This window comes from Euprymna scolopes, chromosome 9, assembly GCF_053919585.1.
Source record: "Euprymna scolopes isolate OS-2025 chromosome 9, ASM5391958v1, whole genome shotgun sequence".
Classification (NCBI taxonomy): domain Eukaryota; kingdom Metazoa; phylum Mollusca; class Cephalopoda; order Sepiida; family Sepiolidae; genus Euprymna; species Euprymna scolopes.
Window position 1 is genome coordinate 82,988,131 of NC_136490.1, and position 22,868 is coordinate 83,010,998.

The 22,868-nt window shown below is 38.1% G+C and overlaps 1 protein-coding gene across 1 annotated transcript in view; it reads right to left on the minus strand.

Moving 5' to 3' along the window:
• LOC145284734 (juxtaposed with another zinc finger protein 1-like) overlaps positions 1-22,868 on the minus strand; it is a 111,842-nt gene that overhangs the window by 36,878 nt on the left and 52,096 nt on the right. The window contains exon 4 of the mRNA XM_080133677.1: positions 13,064-13,165. Within this exon, the coding sequence (XP_079989803.1) occupies positions 13,064-13,165 (102 nt within the window). The remainder of the gene's footprint in view (positions 1-13,063; positions 13,166-22,868) is intronic.

Below are 22,868 nucleotides of genomic sequence, written 5' to 3' on the forward strand. Positions count from 1 at the left end.
CAACCATCTCAGCAAAAATAACCTTCTTAGTGACACTCAGTATGGTTTCCGTTCTGCTAGATCTACAGCAGATGTCCTTACAGTTATATCGCATAGGATTAGCAAATCTCTCGACGGTGGCAATCTTTCTAGGGCAATTGCTCTTGACATATCTAAGGCCTTTGATAGGGTATGGCATAAAGATTTACTTCACAAGATCTCCAGCTATGGTATAGCTGGAAATGTCTTCTCAATTATTAAATCATTTCTCTCTGATAGGTTCATAAGAGTAGTAGTTGATGGGCAAAAATCAGAAGCTCACAGTATAAATGCTGGAGTCTCTCAGGGGTCCATCCTGGGCCCAACTCTTTTCCTGATCTACATTAATGATCTTCCAAATCACATCCTTACATCATTCCTAGACATTTTTGCTGATGACACTACTATCTATGGTAGCACATCTAAGACAGTAAACGATCAAGTTCTCTCCGATTCTCTCTCCTCTGATCTTGATCGCGTTGTACAATGGGGAAAGGAGTGGCTGGTTACTTTTAATGCATCTAAAACCAAGCTTTTATCTTTACATCATCAACGTTCTAATCCCCATCTGGCATCAATTAAAATGAATGGCTCTCGTCTTGGGAAGGCCTCAAGTTTTGACAGGCTTCTGGGCTTGACCTTTACTCCTGATCTTAAATGGAATACGTACATCAAATCTGTTGCCAAGGCCGCTGGAAAAATGGTGGGATCCTTCTATCGATCCAGTAGATATCTCACTGCTGATGCAATTCTCTATCTATATAAGAGCCAGATACGTCCAAGGATGGAATACTGTTGCCACATTTGGGCAGGAGCTGCTAGAAAAGACTTGTCCTGCCTTGATAGGGTTCAAAATAGACTTCATGGCCTGGTGGGAGATGTCCTTTTCTCTTCGCTGCAACCTCTATCTCACAGAAGAGATGTTGCGAGTTTGTCTCTGCTTTATCGTTATTTTCATGGAAAGTGTTCAACTGAGCTTTCAAACTTTCACAAGGAACACTAGACTAGCTGAAAACATTATCAATAATTTTCCCCACTCTTTATCTGTACCTAAACCTAAATGTAGATTCCATGATCAAAGCTTCTTTCTTAGAACTGCATGCCTGTGGAATTGTCTTCCGTTTTCCTGCTTTCCAGCTATCTATAATATGGTTGTCTTCAAGTCCAACGTGAACAAGTTTCTGATGAGCCGTTCCACTTAAGTTAACAAATTTACCGAACTTCCATTACTATCGATTACTATATTGTCCTTTTGACTACTCTACACTCTTTAACCCTTATCCTTGAGTGGCCTATCGGCCTTGATAAGTGGTGACGCCTATGTAAAAAAAAAAAAAAAAAAAAAAAAAAAAAAAAATGTTCAGCTGTAAAGTATTACCTCAAAGTAATATCTATCAGGATATTTCACCTGATCTTTAATCTGTGTCTTATCTCCCTTATATATATATATATATATATATATATATATATATATATATATATATATATACACACACACACACACACATTCATTTAATTGGCAAAGAATAAACGTACAAACAATTGCAATTTACAAGGGGAAAACTAAGTAAAAATTCAGGGGGCTATGTACAAAGACAAACTAAACACAGGGGAAACCGTGGAGGTCTGACCAGTGTCTCTCCAAGGCCACCTTGAAGCCCTGTAGTGTGGGCTGGTTTACAACCTCATTGAATAGTTGGTTCCATAGAGATGCTACTAACTGAAAACGCTACTTGGTGCTGAAGCCTCAAAAAAAAAAAAAAAAAAAAAAATTAATGCAAGAGATAAAAGTGCAAGCAAGTTATAGTTTTCTAAAACTTTTCAATCATATAAATGTTTTTTAAATTTGACCAAAAATATTGAGAAATAGCAAGTGGAGATAGCTTTAATAATTATATATTCTGATAACAAAATTGTTCTAATAAACATGTAAGAACATTTTTTATATTCATATTTTCAATTTTTTAAAAATTCATTCTGAAATAAAAATTTTTTAAAAAAAAGTTTATAGCCACGCTATTGCTGCTGATGCTGTTACTAATGCTAAAATCAATAGAACAAGTGAAGCATGCATGGTCCCCTGTAAGTGCACAGTGAACAAGGCATAAAAAAAATGACTAAGTTTAGCATTTGCCCCTCCCCCTTCCCATTTATCCCCCAAAAGTCCCCAGGGGATGTCAAATCCTGGTGAAAATGAACAAACGGTGCAGCTTTTTGAGGGTAGAGTAGTCAATGCAAAAAAAAATGACCAAGTCATTTGCCCCCACCCCCACAAGTGGTCAAAAGTATTTCGGACACCCCAAAAATTATAAATGACATCTCTTCTGGTTAATTTCCAAATTTCATGACAAAATTCTTAATACAAATGCAGTACATGCATTTACAAATCAAGGGGGGGGGTCTTTACAAAATCTTACTGAAAATGCTGTTTTATGATGTTCACATTTTTATCGCTTTATTTCCTTAAAACTCTTAATATATAATGTATATTATTTATTAATCCATTAAGTATATTCATTTCCAAACAAAACGGTGGTATTTTGAGAACTTAAAGTGCTTTAGATTTTAAAATATAACGATTTTAGTAGAACCTCTTTGAAATCTGTGATTATCCAAAGCTTTTTATTGTCCATGTGTATTGCTATTGTTACAGAGCTAATTCTCTATTGAATATTATATTGTACCTTACATATAGCATTGATTTTAAAAGTAAAAAAAAAAAAAAGACTTGGGTACTGTCAGCTAGAATCGAAATCAAAACAATTAGCACTCAGATGCATTCTCTACCAATGTTACTATTGAGAGGTAAGAAAGGTTTAACATTTAACAATTTAAAAGAATGAATCAAATTTGCACAGGAACAGAAAGAGATACAAATATCTTGGCAAGTTGAAATGAACATTTTACATTTCAACTTGATGTTTGTTTGTGTTATTCATCCATCCAAACAAAGATTTTACTCGTTATAAACCCTTATTGGTGTATGACGTCTTCTGCTAATTTCAGTATTATGTGACCAGCAGTTTAAAGAGTTTATTAGTTAAATATTTACAGACAAACAGACAGATTTTTAAGGTTGGTTTTTAATGTAGGGAAAATTTAGCTAAGAAAAAAAAATTATGCTTCACTGGGACAGAAATAAAAATCATTTCAGTCTGGCAGAGAGCAGGAAAAATATTGACAAATAATACAGAAATTTTATTTAATTTGTTTACAAATTTTTTTCTGTAAACAAAAAGTATAAAGTTATTTTTATAGTCTAGCTGCACTCCAGTGGGGAAGCAAAACTGAAAGATTACTGTAATTTTAAAACTACAAAGTGAATAATACAAAAGTGAGTGCAAGATGCTAAAAGTTAAACTGCCTACAAATGTAAAACAATTGCACTTTTACATTTTAACAATCCTGTGGCAAATTTAGAAAGCCATTCTGTACATTAGGAAGAGGAGGAGGATTGTTTATTCTTACCTTGTCCAAGAAAGAACTATCTTTGCAGTTACGAAGGATGTGTTTTAGCAGTTAAATTATGAATTTGTAATATTTTTCTTTTCTAGATGCAAGTGCTAAGATTATATGGTAAAATCCATTGAAAGCGGTTGGTGGTTCTATGAGAAAATAAAGCTGTGTACACATTATAAATGTTTCTTTTCTGTGTCTTACGTTATACATTAGTACATTAGGGGTCATTTCGAGTTAAAAGTTTATTTACTACACTCATCTGGACTAGAGAAAATCATGATTTAAATGTGTATGTCTCGTCTAAATAACTAACGCTAATTCTCTGATATGGCCGACCAGACGGGTGATCAAAAAGTCAGATAGAGCGTACCGCGTACCGGAAAACGAAATGAGACTAAAAAAACAGGCAAAAAAAAAAAAAAAAACACGGCCAAAAAAAAAATTATCCACCAAGAAAATAAAACATAACAAATTAATCTGAAAAGCGCAAAGTTCAAGCCAAAAAAAAAAAAAAAAAAAGGCCAATTGTCAATTTGATCTCATTTCGTTTTCCGGTACGCTCAATCTGACTTTTTGATCACCCGTCTGGTCGGCCATATCAGAGAATTAGCGTTAGTTATTTAGACAAGACATACACATTTAAATCATGATTTTCTCTAGTCCAGATGGGTGCAGTAAATAAACTTTTAACTCGAAATGACCCCTAATGTACTAATGTATAACGTAAGACAGAGAAAAGAAACATTTATAATGCGTACACAGCTTTATTTTCTCATAGAACCACCGACCGCTTTCAATGGATTTTACCGATTATATTTATTTCAGTTTTTAATCTTTATCTTTATTTCATTGTTTTATTAATTGTGTAAATGGTTTCCTTGTGCAAAAATGTGCCGATTCTATCTGGCAAGTTCATTTGGAATATATATGGTTTTATTTTTTTATAATAGATTTTCTTGTCCATAAATGTTGTTTATATTTTCCAAGTTGATAGAATAAATAGATTAGGAAATTGTATTCATTTTCAGTTAGTGAGAGGGAAATCTTTCACCATACCTTCCCTTAAACATGCCAAATGGACATTTTTTCTTTTTTTTTTTTTTAATGGAGAGTAGACACTGCATTGTGGATGTGTTATTGGCAGTTCCCGTTACTCTCGCTTCCCTTTATTTGTCACTCAGTCCTCATATTTTAATGAGTGATTTTTCTGATAAAGGGAGAAGAAAAAGCTGTATTCTAGGTTGGCAGTATTTTGCAGGAACAGCCGCCAGAGATGTCGGAAATTTTCTGTTTCTGTGTCTATCCTTGTAGCCATGTCACTAGTAAGGGTGCTGGAGGTAAACGTTTTATCTAGGCTGACGTTATCCGCCTGATAATCAGAGACCTGAACCTTGGATTAACCACTAAGGAGGCTGTCCTATACGCGGGTGCAAAGTACTGGGGCTGCTGTATTGCCATTTATCCTAGTAGCTCATGCTGGTTATGTGTGCACTTTGATGTATACAGCTAAACTCTTCAGAAATCTACTAATTGAAGGTCACTAATTAATATTTTTAATTCGAAATATTTGCAATAAACTAATTTTAACACATTTCGAACATATGTTCCATGTAATTTACATGAATGTACTATACATGTAATGACATGACTAATCCGACTATTGCCCAGTGAGTTTTGCGACTGAGTGTTCATGAAAATACCAAGTATATTATTTGTATTCTTTTAGTAAGTGATTAGTGTTCAAGTTTACAGGGCCTTTTGATAGAAAGTAATTTGAATCACTGCATTGTAACATGGTAAGATTTCATTGATGTTTCATCTGAACATTTGAATGAAATAATGTTAATGATATTATTGGATCACATTAAATTAACTATGATAATATTTTTAATGATATTATTGCATAACATTAATTATGCTATTTCACAGGACACCTTAACGGGTTTAAAGTCAGTAACTGAAGAAAAATTGGATGGGACTGCATGCGTTATATGCCAAAATGCTTCTGGAAAAACGTTAACAGGTAAATTGTTTTCACCTAATTGCTTTAACGTAATGACATCAAACACATATTCCGTCAACTGGAGAAACATACAATTTAAGCAAGATGTCTACTGCTGAATCTTTATGAAATTCTGAAACCTTACTTGTGCTTAAGCATAATTTTTTAATATCTTTATTGGTCAGAACATACTAAATTAACTCCTATTATTTGACTTTATTATGGTACAGATTCTCTTTCGCGTACTAATGATGGGAGCACTAAAATCCGAATGGCAGCCAAAAAATTGCATGATTTTGCGGTGATCAAAAGAATAAAAGCATACAGGAGCACATTCAAGTTCCACCAAAATCCAAAAGCTTGTTATGACACTTATATTTTGAAGTTGAAAAGATCAGCTAAAACGAAATGTGATCTAGAACCTGCTGAAAAGGTTGATGATGGAGAGACCAGTGGCTGTTACAAGACTTCAAACAGACGAAAGAAAGTTATTAGTTTCAGTGACATTAAAAGGAAGTGTGTTATATGTGACAGAATAAGAGAGAGGCATGGTAATAGGAATCAGGTGTTGTATCGCATCTCCGAGTCTGATCGCACAGCATTGTTTTTAGATGCTTTGAACTTTTATAAGGATGATGTTAGGACAAGATGTGCTTTTCTGGCTACAACTGGTGATGTATTTTCTGCAGATGTATACTACCATAGAAACGGCTTAAGAAATTACTTGCTGAAGTATAACAGACAAATAGATGCATTATTTGAAAATATACAGCGATCAAATGAGGCACTTACAATTGACAATGACTGCCGGCATGTGTTTGATAGCCTTGATTTCAAAACTAGCAGCTACAGTGTGAGCCACATTCGTGACCTTATCAATGTAAACTTGGGCACAGATCAGCAAATAGAGAACAGACGGACCAAGGTTCTTCTGGTCAAGTATTTCAGTGATAGCATATGTTTCACTTATCCCATTGATAGACGAAAATCACAAATGGTTTATTCAAGCTCCCTCTTACAGTGTAACATGATAGACTTTCTGTGGATTCGGCTCCTCAACATAGTGCACTGGAGCTACTGCAGGAATGCAACAAATATGACTTTGGTCTAGATGCCACTTATTGCACAAGTGATGATGTTAGGTTTTCAATGGAACATTACAAATTGCATCGCCCCAAAGGGTGGCTGCACTTCATGAAATTTATGTTCCCAAACACCAACAACACTAACACAGATGAATGGCTCCTAAAGTTTGATACATTCTTTCAGTATAATCATTCTTGGTTAAGTTCCGGACAAAGTAAGACCCCATTTCATTGTAGCTTGACACAAACTGCCCATAACCTTAACATCATGAATTGGATGAATCTAGCTATTAGCTATGATTCAATGAAGAGAATACACACCTTCATGGCCCAAAAAATGGTGAAAGATGCCCTATCCAACAATTGCCCTGTATCAAAGATATCTGAAGGTCACATTATCCAAGGTGCAATGGACAATTTTGACCACACAGAGAACACAATGTCAGGAAAGGATTCCCTGGTGAGAAAAGTTATCAAGTGTTGCAATATTTTGGGATTAATGGGGTATGATCCCACACAGTCGGACGATTCTATTTATAAATGATGCTGCTAAGAACTGACGAATCAAATTAATTCACGTTCTGCTACCAACCAATCAGAAACCAGAATTGCTTCATAAATATTAAACATTTTCTGGAGCAATTTCACATGTTCTTTTCCCGGGTTTCGACACGGTAAGAATATTTTGTTCTGTGGAACTGTCTACTACAAACAAGTCACCTCCCAGGACTTGTGTGTAACAGCGAACCATCTGAAACTGTTCTGAAAGTCAAAATGGCTTTCACTTCTAGAGGTTATGGGCCCAGCACGCTTCCACTGCGTTTGATATTTGTTACGATGAGCACGCTTCTACTGCGTTTCCACTGCGTTACAATGAGCACGCTTCCACTGCGTTTGATGTTTGTTACAATGAGACTTCAGAATAAGGAGAAGCATCTGCATGATACAATACCTACTAACCGTAAGATTGTTTTTGTGCAGCATGCTTCTACTTCATCGATTTGGCAGAAATCTGTGACAAAAAAAGATGCGTCAGAAACGATAAGGTACATTGACTGTGCAAGAGAAAGAGGATACAGCATGCTGGAGCTTCTAAAGTATGAGTTGACAAGCACATCTCATTTCCTGACTACTGAAAGTAAGGATGGAATATGATTAAAAAATACAGATAAAGCGTCCCTATCAAGAGAATTGGTCAACCAATTTCCCCAGGACAAAAGAAATGTAAAATGTGATGCTCAAATGACAACAGTTGATTTCATGGCACTCGTACGTAGACTAACCAATAAAAAAGATGGCATTGAAACATTTGGCCAATTGGTTGAGACTTTATCCAAAATTATTCTTGCTACCACAGAGGAGTCAACAAGAATAGATATTATTTTTGATGTTTATCAAAAATTATCAATCAAGCAAATGGAACGTGCAGTGAGAAGTTCAGAACAAATTACCATCACCATTAAGTCTGACAATCAGAAGGTACCTGTCGATCTAGATATGTTCTGGAGCTCAATGTTGAATAAACAGAGGTTCCAAGAATACTTTTTCAAGTGGATGCTACAAAATATTGTATCAAATAAAGAAATCTTCTTTCGTGGATTATATGGAGGTGAATGTAGAAAACTGTTTGTGGGCAAAGAAAGAACGATCACAGAGCTCTCAAGCAACCAAGAAGAGGCTGATGACAGAATCATGTTCCATATTAATGATGGTGTAAAACATGGTTTTCAATCGATCCTAGTTGACTCACCTGACACGGATGTTCTCATAAACCTCATCTACCATTTCAAGAAAACATGGGAACTACAAAAACTATGTAAAGCTTGGCAACAAGAAGAACAAGAAGACTGTGCCTGTTCACCTGTTGGCTGATCAACTGAATAGCAATTTGATGTCCTGTCTACCAGCAATTCACGTATTAAGTGGGTGCGACAGTACCAGTAAGGTGGGTTCAAAGCTGGCTGGTCTAAAGGCTTCAATTGATCTCACTCTATTGGAAGGGTTTGGTGCAGAGGAATTGTCGCCAGAGATAAGTAATGCTGAAAAATTCCTTGTAACTATACTAAAGAAACCCGACTGTTCAACATTTGATGAGTATCGATGGGAGCAGTACCATAATTCTAGGAAAGAACTTGACTTTAACCAGCTTGTGTGTTGTTCTTCCACACTACAAGAACACATAAAACGAACATATCTACAGTGCAGATTGTGGTTAGAAGCTCCAAATCCTGTAATAATTAAACTAGATCCGCTCAAGTTTGGATATGAAACAACAGAACTCTGCATAACTCCTGTGATACTGCCTGTACCATGCAGATCAGATGACCCACCACCACCATGTAAATGCCCAATGTCATGTAGGATTACAAAGACATGCACTTGCAGAGCAAAGAACTTAAAATGTGTGGTGTTTTGTGGTTGTAGTAAGAGCACAAAGTGTCGAAATCTACGAAATTAAACTAAAAAATTATGGCTAATGTACATAAGTAATATAATAAAGATCAGGATGCAGTACACTGTGCGATGTACAATGTTGAAATTAGTTGCAAATATCTTGAAAGCCAAACAAGTCTGTTGACCTAGTCCACAAATCCCAAAACTCCATCATGAAAAGTTTCAAGAAAATCTACACGATTAAACCCAGATCTTCAACTTCTCACGTAGACCCCCACTACTCCTTCTCGAACATCAGGGGTCTACGTTCTAACCTTCCAGAGGTTGAAGCACAATTACAGGAGACTAAACCAGACATATTTCTAAGCGAAACTGGCATTCGACAAAGTATTTCCCTAGATGAGTTCGTAATTAAAGAATACTCCAATTTAACTTCCAAATCTGACCCCCAAGATCGCCATGGGCATTGAATATGTGCCTATATTAAAGATGGCTTTCCATGTGGTAGGAACATCTACAGAGATCCTAACTTACCCTATATGTGCTTCCGGGTTGCACTTGTTCAAACTGCTGCGTTTATATTTGCTCTCTATTGCCCCCACAACAGCGGAGTTACTATCTTTAAAAGCATAGCTGAGAAAATTGACCACATCCTATCTGCTTATCCTCCAGCTAATATTCAGGTCTGTGGAGACTTCAATGTTCACGAAGTGGAATGGTTAACTCACTCAAACAAGACAGATGATGAGGGTAGTTTCTGTCATGATTCTCCATTGCTTATGACCTAACTCAGATTGTTCATGAACCCATCCGTGTGCCCAATACTGACAGCCAGTATGCAAGTCTCCTAGACCTTTTTCTCACAACTGTCCCTGAACTGTGTTCAGCTTCCGTTCTGTCTCCACTTGGATCTTTCGACCACTCTGTTATATCAGTTAAGATAAAAATGAAATATAATAAGTCCTCAAATGTACCTCTCCATCGTACAGTATATCGATACTCTATGGCTGACTGGGATAGCTTCTGTACATTTATATCAGATTTACCTCTGCATTCCATGTTTAAAAATGATGTGTCCTCCATAATATCAGACCTGACGGAATGGTTAATTGTAGGTATACACCGTTTCATACCCCCAAAAAAGTTCCAGCAAAAACCTAACAGCCAACTGTGGTTCTCTCCAGAATGTGCTGTTGCCATTGCGCACAACAACGTAATAGATGTATGGAAACTAAAGCCGCTTTCAGGACTGCCAGCAACCATTGTAAGAAAGTAATAAAGAATGCAAGAGAGTTGTATGCTAAGTCCTTCAAGTCCAAAGTAGCTGAGCAGTGGCTTGCTACCCACAAGTTTTGGCAAATAGCAAACAGAATCCTAAACAGAAACGTGTGTTCTATCCCAACTATCATCAATGGACCTGAGGTAATCTCGTCAGCATGACAAAGCCAAACTCTTTGCAGCTAATTCTACCCTTTGCGACCAAGGCCACCAACCCCCAATATTTCCTCCTGTATCAGAAAACACACTATGTGATATACAAATATCTATACGTGATGTTGCCAAGCTAATCAAAAACCTTGATTCCAGTAAAGCAACCAGCCCTGATGGTATCCCAATTATAGTACTCAAAAAACTTCAACCAGAACTAGCACCCATACTTACAAAACTGTTTAAATGTTGTCTTAAGGAGAATTGCTTCCCATCACCTTGGAAAATCTCATCAGTATGCTCTGTATTTAAGAATTCAGGTGATCGCTCATCTCCCTCTCAGTACAGGCCAATAAGTCTCCTGTGCATCATAAGTAAGTTGCTGGAATCTGTGTTAAATAGAGAAGTAATCAACCATCTCAGCAAAAATAACCTTCTTAGTGACACACAATATGGTTTCTATTCTGCTAGATCTACAGCAGATGTGCTTACAGTTATATCTCATAGGATTAGCAAATCTCTCGATGGAGGCTATCTTTCTAGGGTAATTGCTCGACATATCAAAGGCCTTTGATAAAGTATGGCATAAAGGTTTACTTCACAAGATCTCCAGCTACGGTATAGCTGGAAATGTCTTCTCAATTATTAAATCATTTCTCTCTGATAGAGGAGTGGTTGATGGGCAGAAATCAGAAGCTCACAGTATTAATACTGGAGTCCCTCAGGGGTCCATCCTGGGACCAACTCTCTTCCTGATCTACATTAATGATTTTCCAAATCACATCCTTACATCATTCATAGACATTTATGCTGATGACACTACTATCTATGGTAGCACATCTAAGACTGTAAACGACCAAGTTCTCTCGATTCTCTCTCCTCTGTTCTTGAGCAAGTGGTACAATGGGGAAAGAGGTGGCTTGTTACTTTTAATGCATCTAAAACCAAGCTTTTATCTTTACATCATCAACGCTTTGATCCCCATCTGACATCAATTGAAATAAATGGCTCTCGTCTTGGGGAGGCCTCATGTTTTAACAAGCTTCTGGGCTTGACCTTTACTCCTCATCTTAAATGGAACATATACTAAATCCATTGCCAAGGTTGCTGGAAAAATGGGTGGGATCCTTCTATTGATCCAGTCGATATCTCACTGCTGATGCAATTCTCTATCTATATGAGCCAGATACATCCAAGGATGGAGTACTGTTGCCACATCTGGACAAGAGCTGCTAGAAAGGACTTATCCTGCCTTGATAGAGTTCAAAATAGACTTCATAGCCTCGTAGAGGATGCCCTTTGCTCTTCCTGCAACCTTTTTCTTGATGTTGCGAGTTTGTCTCTGCTTTATCGTTATTTTCATGGCAAGTGCTCATCTGAGCTCCAATCTATGGTCCCTCCTTGCTAAACTTTCACGAGAAACACTTGTCTAACTGAAAACACTATCAATAATTTCCCCCACTCTTTATTCGTGCCTAAACTTAACCATAGATTCCATGAACAAAGCTTCTTTCTTAGAACTTCACGCCTATGGAATTGTCTTCCGTTTCCTGTTTTCCAACTAACTACAATATGGTTGTCTTCAAGTCTAACGTAAAGAAGTTTTTGATGAGCCGTTCCATATAAGTTAACAAATTTACCGAATTTCCATTACTACCTTGATAAGTGGTGATGCCTATGTAAAAAAAAAAAAAAAAAAAAAAAAAAAAAAAAAAATGAACACAATTTGCATGGAGATATTAAACTATACAAGCACTCAAATAATTATGCCTCTTTAAAAGAAAAAAATGGATACATCTATTAGGATGTTAATTTAAATCAAATAATTGAATAAGTTATTTGAAAACACAAATCTAGAATGCTGAAAATGTACACAACCCAAAAGAGAATCGGTTTTAAATAGAGACACCATATCTGCTATGTTTTGTTTGCTTAGCAAAATTTTGTAAAAAAAAGAAAAAAACATCTACTCCTTTTTTCTAAAAAAAAAATTTCCTTATATTAAAGAATCAATGCGATGAAACCCAAACAACTCAAGGTTAAGCATTCATTTGTTAACAGGGTGCAAAAGTAAAAGTCAAAGACACACACCTAAATTCTTTCTTTTTATACTTGACAAATTTCTGGAGTCATTGAGAGCTAATTGATTTTTTTGTTTTAAATTTCTATGTATTTCATGCAAACATTTTGTTTAAAACTTGACTTCTGAACATATATTTTTTCTGTCTGTCCTTATTTCTCAATTTCTACTCTACTTATTTTTTTTAATTGAATCCAGGGAATGTGAAGTATTTCATTATTCGGTTTCATAAGTTGTCATTTCTAACAAGGTAAGAGTATAAAATATTTTTTTTTTTCAGTTTTCTCTCAGAAAATATTTCTTATAAAGGAAAGCCTTTTAATATTATAACTGATATGCCGAATGAAATTTCAGGGACTTTACAACCATTTTTCTATGAAGGAAACACTTTTACACAAATACAATAGTATGCATCATTTTAAGTTCTGTTAATGTGAATTAATCAAAATTTATAAAACCCATAGACAATTTAAGTTTCTCCCCTCTCCCCAAAGAACATTTAACAAAAAATAAATAAAAAAATAAATCACTTTAATAATTTAACAGATGAAAACAATTTGAAGGAAAAAAAAAAAAAAAGGAGGGTTGAGTACTGACCTGTAGCTGAATTACTACGAGCATACGTTGCATTGGAACATACTTGTTGAACATTTGTAGATTCCATATTCAGCAGCAATGCACTTTTAGGTCGATTAATATCTGAAAATTAATAAAACCATATTAACAATTATTTAAATTCTTTAGAGATTTTTTAAAATTTAGACATTTTTTATCAGCATTAAAGAACTATTTTACATTACAACAATTAAATATATCATGATTAAATATATCATTCCCAGTTGACTTTTTGACATTTTAGATTATTTAATCATAGTAATTATAAAGAGCTCAGTAAATAGAGTTCAAAACTGAATCACCCAAATATCCCTACATTATTATAAAATTATGAAAGTTTAAAACTGTTTCATTAACCAAAATATCCCTACATTATTATAAAATTATAAAAGTTTAAAGCTAAAAGTCTGAGTTCAAAATGGACATCATATTGAAAAATACTTGAAGACATGGACCAATTCCATCAGAAATTAATTTCATGATTCGGAGTAACTAGCATTGCTATGCAAAATTAGATTGAATGTATTTTTTTGTGTGTCTTTTTTTTAAAAGATGTTTAACATCAAAAACAGGTGCAGCATAGAAATGTAAATAACATTAAATGAATAAATAGAAATGTAAATAACATTAAATGAATAAATAGAAATGTAAATAACATTAAATCGATCAATACAAATGTAAATAACATTAAATCGATCAATACAAATGTAAATAACATTAAATCGATCAATACAAATGTAAATAACATTAAATCGATCAATACAAATGTAAATAACATTAAATCGATCAATACAAATGTAAATAACATTAAATCGATCAATACAAATGTAAATAACATTAAATCGATCAATACAAATGTAAATAACATTAAATCGATCAATACAAATGTAAATAACATTAAATCGATCAATACAAATGTAAATAACATTAAATCGATCAATACAAATGTAAATAACATTAAATCGATCAATACAAATGTAAATAACATTAAATCGATCAATACAAATGTAAATAACATTAAATCGATCAATGCAAATGTAAATAGAATCCGCCAGAGTTTGTTGCAAACAAAGAATGTTCCAGTGTTTCCTCTGCTGGGGTCTGGCAATGGGGGACACTCTGGCAACTCTGTATTGAATGGCACTGAGGGGTAACATGTTTCAAGCCAATTGTTACGTCAAGGAAAACTCAAAGTTGTTGAGATGACTAAAACCTGGCACCCAGCTACACCGGGAGATCTTGTTCTTCGACAGCCCCAAACACCCGACGAGCGGATCAGCACCGGCTCCTCTCACTAATTCCTTAAACTGTCCTTTTCTCAAATGCAGTGAAAGATTGTTTAACCTTGGGTGTTCCCTGAGTACGGCTCTACATTCTGAAGAACTGCGTTACGCCCCACGGCCAACAACGAACCTCAATGGAGGGGTCGAAGATGAAGTCAGGAAATGCACCATCGCGGAGTTCCATGCAGATTCTTCTGTCAAGGTTTGACTCAGGAAATCCAGCCTCTTGGCATCTCGATGATACCTCAAGTCGGGCTGTCCCAAGCCACCCTCTTAGGGATGTTGAACACAGACCTGTCTGCGAACCCAATGCTTTCCTCCGTTCCAAAGAAATGACGTAATTCGCAGGCAGAGGAAGTATGGCCAGTCTGTAGAGAGTGACAGAAAAGACATAAGTAGCACATGCCTCTGCCCTTTAAGGAAACGATCCTTCGACTACGGCTTTGACCTTTGACTGTATCTTCGACCAATTTTTTTGAGCTGAAGATCTGGTCTGAACCACATGTTCAGGATCCAAACTAGGCCATCCATTCAGCTGAAGGGAGCCAGAAGAATAGTGGTGCCCCTCCAAGCCCCCAACCGCAGAGTGACTGACTTGCTGCAACTAAATTTGGCTGGCCCCTGTGATCTTTTCGCACTGCATGAGTGCCTTTGTCACCGACTCCATGTATTGGAAGCACAATACAAAGACAGTGATGTCATCAACGAACGCAGAGACGCTGACTCTCGATCCACCAGGCAAAGTGATCCTGCACAGAACCGGACTTATTTCCCCACACCTTAGATTGTGAAGTAACGGCTCCAACGCAAGGACGAAAAGCAGGGGGAACAGCGGATAGCCCTGATGCACTGACTGAGAGATGGGGAAAAATTTCAAGTGCTTTCTGTTGACCTGTACCATTGCCGTCAGTAGTACAGGTACAGTACAGAGATCCATTTGCAGAAGTCTGATTTAAATCCAGCAGCCTCTAAAACACATACCAGGAAGCAATGGTGAACCCTATCAGATGCTTTGGGCAGATCCAAATTGATCAGTGCTTCTTTCGTGTCATCTTGTATCCCTCCTAAGATCGTATGGATAAAGTGCAAGCTGTTTTGAATTGATCTCCGTTTCATGACAGTACTGCTCAGGTTTGATCAAGTTACCGACAACCTGCAGCTGATTCAATAGGACCTTGACCCAAATCTTTAGTTCTGTGTTTAGCAGTTCTGTGTTTAGCCTATAATTATCTACCTTTCCCTTGCCATGCCGGACCCTCTTCCTCAGCAATGTGATCAATCCCTTGGTGACTTGACCCGAGATGGAATCTTCGTCAAACCAATGGCAATTGTTATGACGTGGGACCAGATCAAAGTTGAGTGTCATCACTGCTACTACGGTGAACATTTAAAATGGCAGTTGTTGCTGGTGTTACAATGACTATGTTTTTCTATTCCCTCGATTTAAACAAAATATTAAAAAAGGTGTCTGTAAAATGTTTTTAACTCCTGATGGGGGGTATGAAACCAATGATTTTGACAATCATTTTTATAACCACAAGTCATAGTGAGTAACCAATGAAAAGCTTCTGAAGTTACTATAAAAATTGTTGAATTTTAGACTCAATCAGTTCGCTGCCATCTTTGTTACTGGCAATTACACTCAGGATCTGAACTACATTGCTTCTAGGCCTCCATCTTTGTTACTGGCAATTACTCTCAGAATCTGAACCAGACTGCTTCTATGCCACCATATTTGTTACTGGCAATTACTCTCAGAATCTGAACTACACTGCTTCTATGCCACCATATTTGTTACTGGCAATTACTCTCAGAATCTGAACTACACTGCTTCTATGCCACCATATTTGTTTCTGGCAATTACACTCAGGATCATACTACACTGTTCAACATAATGTTTCAACACTTAACAGTGTCAAAATCAGCAACAAAACAAAGTTGAATATAAAAATTAACAATATTGGTTTTTATTTAACATAGCAAGGAAAAATGAATCATGTTTTTATTGTTGATATATTTTAATGTATGTGCTGATGCAACACACGAGCAAGAAAATAATAAATGGATTAAAAGTCCAATGTTCGTGAAAATGTGGAAATGTTCTTAAAAGGAAGAGTCCGACATAAAAGCAAGGTTTGTACCTAAACAGTCTGATAAGGTTTAGATAAAAATGTGCAATAAAGAGCAAGAGAGAGAAATCTTTCTCGGACTGAGGCAGAATGTCATTTTTGCAGAATACATGTTTCTTTCTTTATTTTTTTGGTAAAGGAAAATAAAGTTTGTTATTTTAATCAGTTTTGTGAATATATCTGATGCAATACAAAGTTGTATATTTTCTTGTGGTAATTAATCCAAGTGCAAGGCACGTAAAATCATAATGGTTTTAACATCGGGAGACGGAGCAAGAGTCGTGTGCTTGTTAACACTTCAAGGGAAACCTGACTCGACTGACATGGTTTCGCACGCAGACCGGCTCCCAGTGAAAGCTGTTACAAAAATCTTTTTGAAATTTGCTTTCTTTGAATGCTGATTGGAGTGCTTTCAACTATGTTGGTGTGAGAAGACAGAATTTTAGTTTTTATGTTCGCAGAATTTGCATGGGTGTAGAAAACAGATGTACGCGCAATTGGAATGCTCCTTGTCCAGACACTTTTAATGTTTGTGGGAAGTCACTACAACAAAAAGCCAAAATACAATCTGTAGGGCAGACCCTCAAGTCCCTGGTATTTGTTGCAGCCGACCTGTCATCCTGCTCTCACAACCAGCCACTAGACAGGAAGATCAAGCTGTTGTGTAAATCATTCCTCAAAATCCATTGCAGATTTCCTCCAAATCAATCCCAAGGTACATACATCTAGGTGCTTGACACTTGTCCGCATCAGAGTTCATGGCATCGTTGGATACTGTTCCTAGCATAGCCCTAATTATCTGGCCTTTGTAAGGTTCGCCAGCCTCACATCGAAGAGTTTGCTTAGCAAGTTCCTGACTAACAGTATACCCCCCTCTCTCACCCACTGCCCATGCTAATTTCTCTTCTAGCTTCTTTGTTCAGGCCTTAGTGCGAGGCACTGGGCATATCAGACGGAGAAGTTCCTGATCTTAGCTTTTAAGCTGACCCACCACTTCTAGTAACTGCCCCCACTAAAGCCTCTTGGATAAAGTGAGCTAGTTTCTCCCGGAAATCTTGTATCTCCAGCAAGGAGGTATTCTTCCAGTACCCATCTAGTTTAGGCCTGTTTCCTAATTTTAAATGGGTCATTACTAGTTTATAATTCGTTTGACTTAGCCAATGGAAAATGGGACATGTTAAAAAGCTTATATCAATTCTCTTAACTAACATCCTATCGAAATAAGTCGATGAGTAGGAAGGCACACTACTGGTCCACGTCCACATCTCCTGCTCTGGATGCTCGATATGGAATCTGTTGACCAGATCACATCTAGCCATCAAATTAGCCAGGCTGCTTCTGCCTCTCTCAAATCCTTTAACTTCCTCACCTACCTTCTCTAACCTGCGGTCAAAGATGGCGTTCCAATCCCACATTAAAACTACGCACTTCGGACACATGATGTAAGTGTTGATATCGCGAAAGGAGACTCTTTTGAGCGGTTCTAGGCGCATGAACCACAATGGCGCAAAACACACAATGTTTGATGGCAATATCGGCTACAACAGCTTGCTCACCTCATCCCTGTGAACAAGGTGGCTTGGTCAGGGTGCATTTCACCAACAGGGAAATGCCCTTCCTCAGAGAAAGACAATCTCTAGCCAGCACTTGATATCCAGACAAAATGAAGAGGTTCCTCCAGACACAAGCTGCTCGGTTTGAGAACCTCAAGCCCCTTGCATTCATACTTGCCAAGTTAAGAGACATGATGGGAAGTTGATGGGGGTTTCAACATCTCTTCCCCTATCCTGTACTTGGGTTCTCCTCTTGCCCTGGTACTTCGGCATCATTTTATCTCCCACACATTTCTTTGAGGGAGAGCAGGATGTCCCACATGGCATAGTTAAAAACTTGATTTAATTAGAATATCCTTTAATGGGATGGGTGGTGTAATATCAGTTCTGTTAAGATTGACATCCCAAGAATTGCCTCCTTTGTTTTTAACAAGTTGTGAAGTTTATGGCAAATGGGTAGTATTAGTTCTGTTGTCATAAGATTGTCTTTCAAGTAATCACTTTTTTTGTAGAAGGGATGATAGTGTTTGTTCGTGATGCTCTGAGTCAGAGGATCAATGTAGTATATGTTTGTTTACCATCCGCAAGAATTTTTATTTAAATTATAAACATTTTTTAAAACTTTTGTTTTTTTCCTTCTTAATACTGTTATCAATACTTCCCCAACTACCTTCTAAAAGCTGTGCTGGCCTTTTATTTATATTCAATTTACATGACTGAAATAGGAAAAGCTTGGTTTTTTTTTTTTAGATTATAGTCTGGAAATATTCTTTATTTCTGTCACATAAATCATTTAAAGTGAAAATTTATATTTTAACAAATTTTGTAAAATAAACATGTTTTTGTAGCTTTTTGTTGTTAAACAAAATTTCAGTGTTTCACTGAAATTAAAAGCGAAAAAAATTTAAAAGATTAAGGAAGAACAATAATTTAAGTTTATAAACATGTCTAACTAGAAAATTATAAGAGTTATTGTTATTCCTTAGCTAGCATACTTCTTTATTCATAAAGATGGTAACGGTTAAATTTTAAAAATATTTGAACGCTTAAGTTTGTAGTTTCTGTTATTCCATCGGTTATTGACACAGCCGAGCTGGAGCTCCGTTGCATCCAGGCTGTCCACTTCATACATAGGTCCAGTTCACTATATAATTGAGGTTGGGACCAGGGTAGCCTGGTGTTGGTGGCTGGTCAGATATCTTTCCAGCCAGATGTCCAGTTGTTTTTTGAAAGTGTTGGGGGACACTCTTCTTATATTTCTTGTTGCGGCTGGAATACAGTTGAATGTTCTTGGACCACTGTAGATGAAGCTGTAGTGGATGAGAGACTTGATTCTCTGTATAGTCCCAGGTGTCGTTTTTATATAGCAGAGCCTTCCTCATCGCTGATGGGTTATCTCTACGATTATTGTGTTCGGGACCCTTTCTTCCAAGATTTTCAATATGTTGATGATAATATAGTTCTCTTCGGCGTTGTAGTGAATACAGTTGCAGCTCCCTCCGCCTCTCCCAGTAATTCATTTGGTCTACTCCACATATTTTGCTGGTAAATGTTCTCTGGGATGTTTCTATTTTGCAGATTTCTGTTACTTTTTGTGGAGACCACAGCTGATAGCAATATTCCGGCCTTGGGAGAACAAGGGATTTCCATAATGTGAGCATGCACTTTCTGTTCATACTCCTGAAGGTTCCCAGTATTCATCCTGTTAGTTGTCTTGCAACCGCTGTAATGTGGTCAATATGTTGTGTGAAGGTGACATCTTTGCTCATATAAACCCCTAGATCCTTCACTACTTCCTTTGATGTTATTTCTTGTTGGCCACACCAGTATTCCGATTTTTCCTTGAGAAGGTCTTTATTACCATATTGTAATAGTTCAAATTTGTCTCTATTTAGAGCCATGTTGTCATTTTATAATTTTGCTGAGGTCTTCTTGTAAAAGCTTTGAGTCATGTGGTGTTCAAGCAAAATATAGTAAGCAAAAAAAAATCAGGAACACAGATAGGAAATAGTATCGCCTACCTCTAGAAGAGAGGGATTTCTTGGCTGTAATAACCGTAGAGAAAGAAGGAGACACAAACAAGAAAAAAAAACCAAAAAACCTCACTTCTCGCAGACACGTGGTTCGTCACAAAGAACAATCCAATCGCCAGAACCACCTACACACAATCTGCAGGACTTGCCCCACTGCTTTCCAGCGTCATGCCTTTATAGCATCCAGGAATTATATATTTGCATAATCGCGCAAGAGCAAACATGATTCTACGAGAATTGCATGGGGTCAACGCTAATAAAAACCCATGGACGCCATCTTGGAACTCTCTCTTCTGCTCAGCCGGATACACAACAGGTGTATCCGAGGTAAGCTCTCTATTTCCCCTCATTTCGGTTATTGCTAATTCTGCTACACTCCCACCTGATCTCATGTCACAAACAGGGCAGGGGTGGGGGGCAGTCGCCTTTGTCGGGCACTTCTTCGAAGAACCGGAGGCAGCACTTCCTCCTTGTCATCCTCATTACCACTGTTATTGCCATCAGTCTGTTCCATAGGCAGTGTCTCACAAGCAGGGCAGGGGGGCAGTATCTGTCTTTGTCGGGTACTCCTTCATAAAGCAAGACGAGTGGTCCCTCTTCAGTATGTGCATTATATGGCTCAAAATCCTCTCCGTCATCCTGCATCATACTCTCTGTCCTTTCAAAAGACATTGTACTGTGAGTCTTCCTCCGATGTAACAACATAATGGCGAGGGCGCAGATCTTTCACGTGGCAAGGCACACCGTCTACCAAAATCGATTGAGGCCTGATTACCTTGGTCACCTCACCCTTGCCGAATCTTGTGTACATCGATTTTGTGGTCTTTTGACCCACACATGATCTCCAACCTGTAAGAGCTGTTCTTGGGACCTGGGTTTATTTATTTGCTTCCCCACTGAGCAAATTAGGCACAAGGCCGTTTTTTAATGTGGAGATGGAGGGAGGGAAAGGGGGATCCTGCTCCCGAGAGGTGGGAAATGGGAGCTGGATAGTAACTGTGGTCGTAGGGTGATCCCTACCTTGACCAAGTTCAGATATGTGGGGTTATCCCCACATATGGTCTTTGCTAGTCATAGCTGGTCTTTGCTAGTCTTAGCTTTGCAGCATCTGTCGGAACAGATACTACACTTTGATCTTGTAACCCCCGTGCCGCCGAAGCGGGGGGGGGGGGGTCGTGGGACCTGGGGACACAGTTGCGAGATTGGTCTCCTTTACTCGAACTTCGTATCGATAAATCCTGTTGGCAGGCGCAGTGAAGGGAGAGATGTCATCTCTTGGTGTGATGCTATACCAGTAGACAGCCTCCTGCATGGGACAGCACATTCTAGCTGCTATTCGTTTCACTGTACGGTGACATCACTCCGCTATGCCATTCCCGGCTGGATTGTATGCACAACGGAATCCCAAGTGAACTCCCCATTTATGTGCAAATGCTTGGAATGCGTTGCCGCAGAAAGCCGTGTCATTGTCTAATAGGATTTCATGCAGTAAGCCACGCTCGAGGAACACTGCCTCCAACTGATGAATCACGCTTGCTGAGTCCTGTCTCGCCAATTTCCTCCAAATGGAGAAATGCGATGGACCACAGTCTGTTAGAGTTAAAAAATGGAAGGTGCCATAATGCGTAATATCCGTTCCAATTCTCGTTCACTTCCAGCTTTCCCTTTTTTCACCTGACTGGCGCTGGGTCAATGGACTGACATTCCTCACATTTCCGTAGTACCGTTTTAACGGTTGCTTTTGTCGTGATTGGGCAACTTCTCCTGACAAAGTAGGTAGTGCATCACACCCCCGAATGTCCACTAACTTTGTGAATAGTCATGATTAGACTCTCATCCAGCTCGTCTGTGTGAACCGCGCCTATCACCGGGTCAAGTCTGTTTTTCTTTTTTATTACCTCAAACCAGCACTTTGGTACTCGTGTCAATCGGTCAGCGAGGTTTCGAGCTGATGGAACCAGCGTCACGTCCACTGTCAGCCCATACTCTTTCACAAGCTCCTTGAGAGTGCTTAGTTGCCTCTTAATAAGCATCTCGCTTACTGCTTTGGTGTGTACTCACACCTTTCCAGTTAGCGTGTCCGAGACCCAATGGTATACGCAGACAGAATCTGTCTTTATGTGTAGCACCTTGCTCTGCCACTGAAGAGCCAAATTGATGCCTTTCAATATGGTGCCCAGTTCGACTAAGTTGATATGTTGAGAGTTATCTTCAGATTGCAGCCAACATGCATCTTCCACCACAGTTTCACGCATCTTCAAGGCTGCACCAATTGCTAGGGACCTATACCTATACATTCAGCTCTTTGCCGTCCAGACACCAATTTCCCCGGGCCGGATCGTTCTGCTGCACAGATTCTAGCCTCATACGATGCAGTACGGCGTCGCTTGCTTCATCATCCCAGCCCTTTGTTACCAAACTTACTCTCCTTCTGAGTATTCCACAAGCCAAACGAAGCCAACCGCACACCGGAAAGTGCCTGACAAGTCAACCACACAGGGAAAACATTGTTCATCGCATAACAAGCCTCTGGAATTGCATTTCCTCGCTTCCACCGCAATTTACTGTGTTCCATCCTGACCGCCAATCCCAGCACCTGTGCACCATCCTTCAACTGCTCCGGGTTCTTGCCCTCCAACCCGAACTGCGCTAGGTGTTCTCTTACACGGGTTGCGGGCACCACGTCTTCATTGACAAAAATGTCATCAATGTAAGCAGATGCTGCGCGGCTTACAACTTCTTCCTGAGATAATACTTCGCTGACAATTGCTCTTATTATCAGGGGAGCT